Here is a 5350-nt window from a genome sequence, read left to right on the forward strand (position 1 = left end):
CTGGGATAGTTGTAGTTCCACATGTTGTGTTGAGGTGTGCATGGCTTCACTGATGGTTGATGATTTGGCTTTGCGGTGTGTATCCTGTGTGTGATGAGTTGTATGATGACTTTCAGTACACCCTGTCGGGTGAGGTATGCTATCTTGATGTGTAAAAAATACACTAGTATAGTTGATTATTATAGACCACCTAAATCAAACAAGAGTATAGAGTAAGTGATCAAAGATTAAAACTTAACATTTAATATGATATAAATAGAAAATAGGTCCCACGATGAATGGATACAAATAGTACGAATATACAGAAAAGGAGCAATAGATTGCTCCTTTTCTGTATATTCGTACTATTTGTATCCATTCATCGTGGGACCTATTTTCTATTTATATCATATTAAATGTTAAGTTTTAATCTTTGATCACTTACTCTATACTCTATCTTGATGTGTACCAAGAAATGGGCATCCAGGTGTGCAGGATGGTGGCCTACTCTATGTGTTCTTGGTAGCCTAGGCATTTCCATCCTGTGTGCGGGAAGCCTATGACTTGATGTTTGCCTCTACTGGGTGATGATTGACTGGTTGTATCTGCAGGAACTAGGCTTAAGCCTGTTGTCTGGCTGTATACCGGAGGACGCATGTTGTTAATGTATTGTATGTTCGATGAAGTTTTTAGTTATCTTTGTGTCTGGGGATTTTGGATGCTCATAATCCTGGTGTGTGATATCTGGTGATGCCTGGTGTCTTGGTATGTGGGGTGTCTGGTGATGCCTGGTGTCTTGGTGTGTGGGGTGTCTGGAGATGTTTGGTGTCTTGGTGTGTGGGGTGTCTGGAGATGCCTGGTGTCCTGGTGTGTGGGGTGTCTGGAGATGCTTGGTGTGTGGGGTGTCTGGAGATGCCTGGTGTCTTGGTGTGTGCGTTTATCGATATGGGTGACACAGGCTACTAGCAGAGAAAGTTGGGGATGCATATGGCCTTTTTTAAGATGTCACTCTGTAGAAAGAAAGGAAAACACTTACTATTGTGGAGTGGGTGCTGTGTATGCCTATGTGTGTTTAAAGGGGGAGGTGTGAGGTACGTGGTGTCTCTTAGAGGCTGAGTGTGTTGTCTTGGTGTGAGAGCAGTTACAGCCTGGGGCTGGAGAGGTGAGCCTGTGTCACATTTGCACAGTTCTTGGGTGGAGCTAAGCCATTGGAGGAAGTTGTTCCTAAGAGCTGATAAATACACCGGGCTGCCAGGAACTGTCTGCACACTCTTTAAGGAGTGTCTCCTGGCGAGAGAGGGCGAGGTGAAGAATCTGGAGTATAAGGAAGCAAGCAAATCACTTAACTCCCAGTGCCCTAAACTCAACAGAGAGGTGCCATGACTGCACTGATGGGATCTTACGCCTGGTCTGAGAGTTTGGACTGCTCCACCATGGATGGAGACCTCTCAGATGGACTGTCCCCTCACAGGTCTCCTCGGGAGAAAGGCTCAGAGACCCGCATCAGGAGACCCATGAATGCCTTCATGGTCTGGGCAAAGGACGAGAGGAAGAGACTGGCAGTGCAGAACCCAGACCTCCACAATGCGGAGCTCAGCAAGATGCTAGGTGAGACCTGGGCTACATATTATACCATGGTATATTGTAGTATTGTGTAGTGTAGTATAGTATACTATATTATTTTTTGGTATAGTATACTATAGTACATTATATTAAAGAATATTTGAGTATAGTATACGATAGTATAGTATGTTATATAATATTTTAGTATTGCATACTATAGTACAGTATATTAAAGTATATAATGTACAGTATATTATAGTATATTTTAGCATAGTATACTATAGTACAGTATATTAGGGTACAGTATATTATAGTATATTTTATTATAGTATGCTATAGTACAGTATATTATAGTATATTATCTACAGTATATTAAAGTATATTAGGGTACAGTATATTATAGTATATTTTAGTATTGTATGCTATGGTACAGTATATAATAGTATATGTTAGCATAGTATACTATAGTACAGTATATTAAAGTATATTAAGGTACGGTATATTATAGTATATTTTAGTATAGTATACTATAGTACAGTATATTAAAGTATATTTTAGTATAGTATGCTATGGTACTGTATATTATAGTATATTTTAGTATAGTATACTATAGTACAGTATATTATAGTATATTTTAGTATAGTATACTATAGTACAGTATATTATAGTATAGTATACTATAGTACAGTATATTATAGTATACTATAGTACAGTATATTATAGTATATTTTAGTATGTATACTATAGTACAGTATATTATAGTATATTTTAGTATAGTATGCTATAGTACAGTATATTAAAGTATATTTTAGTATAGTATGCTATAGTACAGTATATTAAAGTATATAACGTACAGTACATTATAGTATATTTTAGTATAGTATACTATAGTACAGTATATTAATGTATAGTATATTATAGTATATTTTAGTATAATATACTATAGTACAGTATATTATAGTATATTTTAGTATAATATACTATAGTACAGTATATTATAGTATATTTTAGTATAGTATGCTATAGTACAGTATATTATAGTATATTTTAGTATAGTATGCTATAGTACAGTATATTAAAGTATATAAAGGTACAGTATATTATAGGTCATATATTACTATTCTGATAACATACAGTGAGGTAGCAGCTAAAATGCATGTGCTGTGCCAATCCTTTTTGGCTGAAATCACACCTGCAGTTTTAGTGCAGTTTTTGGAAAGGATAAATCTCTATCTCCCTTTACTTTGCCGATATTTGTGGATCCACTTTTGTAATTGGTCCAAACCCCGCATGAAAGACTGCAGTGTGTGACTCAGGGACTGATAAATAAGGCAAAAAAGATTTCCTCTAATAACAAACAAATATGAAATTAAACCTAGAATTGCCGAACTGCGTTTCGCTCCATGCTCCAGTTTAACCCTATGTATTCTGTATAAGACCCATTGCTCTTGTCCAGGACAAAAGCTCCTTCTGTAGAGTGCAGATAGGAAACGGCAGGTTGTCCAGAGACCACGAGCCTGACCCTTATAGTAATGGAGACAGTGAAGAGATTGTTCCCATTCCTTATGATTTCTGAGTAAATACCAATAATACTAAGTGCTGGTAATATATAAAGATAGTAATCTATGGCAGTCTGGGAGCTTTCCCCAGGAAGGATTAGCTGCAGTCAGGTTTGCTCCTGCCCGGGGATTCTTGTTTCTAGGAGTCATTGAACCCAGCAGGGATTTGAGAGGAAGCCTCTGATTGCAGACACCAGGGCCTCATGACTCCTTATCTGCCTCTGCCGGACTCTGAGGTTTTCCACTTCTCCGGAAATGTCTCAATGTTCAGGCTGCACAAACCATTAGTCGTCTGCAAACAAAAGGCATAAATGCTGTGATATGTATCAATAATCAGGTACCTATGGTGAGATGTTCTCCAGGGGATGTCCTGTGCCTATGACCCAGGGTCAGGACATCTCAGCACTGCTTGCATTGCCTCCATCTTGATAGAAGCAGCAGGTTTCCTATGAGCTGACACCTGGCCTGTTGATGGGCACATCCTCCTGCCACATCCTGTATCTTAATGGTTGTGTTTTGTTTTGTGTGTCCTGTTTGATGTAGGAAAATCCTGGAAAGCTCTGTCTCCCGCCCAGAAGAGACCTTATGTGGAAGAGGCCGAGAGGCTGAGGGTCCAGCACATGCAGGATTATCCCAATTACAAGTACAGACCCAGGAGGAAGAAGCAGATCAAACGGATCTGTAAACGGGTGGAAACTGGATTTATGATCAATGGCCTCTCCAGGGACCAGAACTCTGGGCCAGATAACAGGGCCTGCAGGTCAGCTGGAGAGAAAGAGGACAACCCGGGTTATCCTTCTGGGGCAAGTCTGCAGGACATGAGAGGCTACAGGGAGTCTCAGAGTGGTGGTGGTGGTGGTGGCAGCAGCAAGCATGACCAGTCTTACCCATATGGGCTTCCAACCCCACCTGAGATGTCACCACTGGATGCCATTGACCAAGAGCAGAGTTTCTATCCATCTTCATGCACTGAAGACCACAACCCTCACATCAATGGGCCCACTTACCAACCTGAATACACCAGAAACCATATCATCTGCAACCATTTAGGCCAAATGCCCATGACACAACCTGGAGCACCCATGATACCAAATTGTCCACCAACCTACTTCAACTCTAGTTATCACCACTCAGTGCCCCATAATTACCCTCATCATGCCCATCTTGGTCAACTGTCACCTCCTCCTGACCAGCCACATTATGAAAGCATAGAGCACATCAGTCAAGCAGAACTCCTTGCAGACATGGACAGGAATGAGTTCGACCAGTACCTAAATACCTCCATACTGGAGTCCTGTGAAATGGCGATAAATGGACATATCCAGGTGTCACAGTCTGTAGACCTGCAACCCCAAGAGACCCCCAGCCTCATCTCTGTCCTAGCAGATGCCACTGCCACATATTATAATAGCTACAGCGTTTCCTAGGTTCTAATGTGATCAGGACCTGAAAAGACCATGCAGTATTATTGGCATCAGGAAGCTAAGGACACTCACTGACTATCCTCAGGGCTGTGACAGATGGGAGCATACACCATACTGTCTCAGAAGTGACTGTCCTCCTGTTCAAGTGGAGACAGGGCTTCCAGGTTTGGGCAGAAATCCTGTACATAAAGGGCGGAATGATAACATGTAGCACACATGTCCCTGGTCATGTATGATCCTACAAGGTGCGGGCACTTACAGTATGTCATGGGTGTAGAAGGAGAGCATGAGGAGTCGGTGCCCATGAGCAGAATGACCTGATACAATGTAATCTCTTTTTGTTACTCTTGTTTTGCTCCAATAAAGATCTGATTGTTTTCTTGTAATTAACCCTGTAGTCGCTGTCCACCATTGGGTAACTAGAGGTAGTGGAGATGGTTTGCAATCCTGGGAATGCATCTAAACCTATATATATTTTACATTGTCTTGTATTTTGAATGATGTACATAGGCGTTTACAGAAATATTTAATTTAATTCAGAATGGCTTTTTTTTTTGTACAATAAACTACATAAAGGACGTTCAAGATGGCTGAGTGTATTTCTTTTATTATTCCTGAGGTCTGGGATTAACTTAACTAATGCAATATCTATGGATCCTATATGTCTGTCCTATCTATCTATCTATCTATCTACCTATCTATCTATCATCTATCTATCATGTATCCATCTCATATCTATCTATCTATCTATCTATCTCTCTCATATCTATCTCTCTCTCTCATATCTATCATGTATCTATTATCTATCTATTTATTATCTATCTT

The 5350-nt window shown here is 40.1% G+C and overlaps 1 protein-coding gene across 1 annotated transcript; it reads left to right on the forward strand.

The window, feature by feature from the left end:
• The first annotated feature begins 1240 nt into the window (after positions 1-1240).
• SOX7 (SRY-box transcription factor 7) lies at positions 1241-5110 on the forward strand. The gene is made up of 2 exons (XM_044290052.1): positions 1241-1587; positions 3645-5110. The coding sequence occupies exons 1-2, from the start codon at positions 1359-1361 to the stop codon at positions 4526-4528; spliced, it is 1113 nt and encodes a 370-aa protein (XP_044145987.1). The 5' UTR covers positions 1241-1358; the 3' UTR covers positions 4529-5110.
• Positions 5111-5350: the final 240 nt, after the last annotated feature.

This window comes from Bufo gargarizans, chromosome 4 (genome assembly GCF_014858855.1).
Source record: "Bufo gargarizans isolate SCDJY-AF-19 chromosome 4, ASM1485885v1, whole genome shotgun sequence".
Lineage (NCBI taxonomy): Eukaryota > Metazoa > Chordata > Amphibia > Anura > Bufonidae > Bufo > Bufo gargarizans.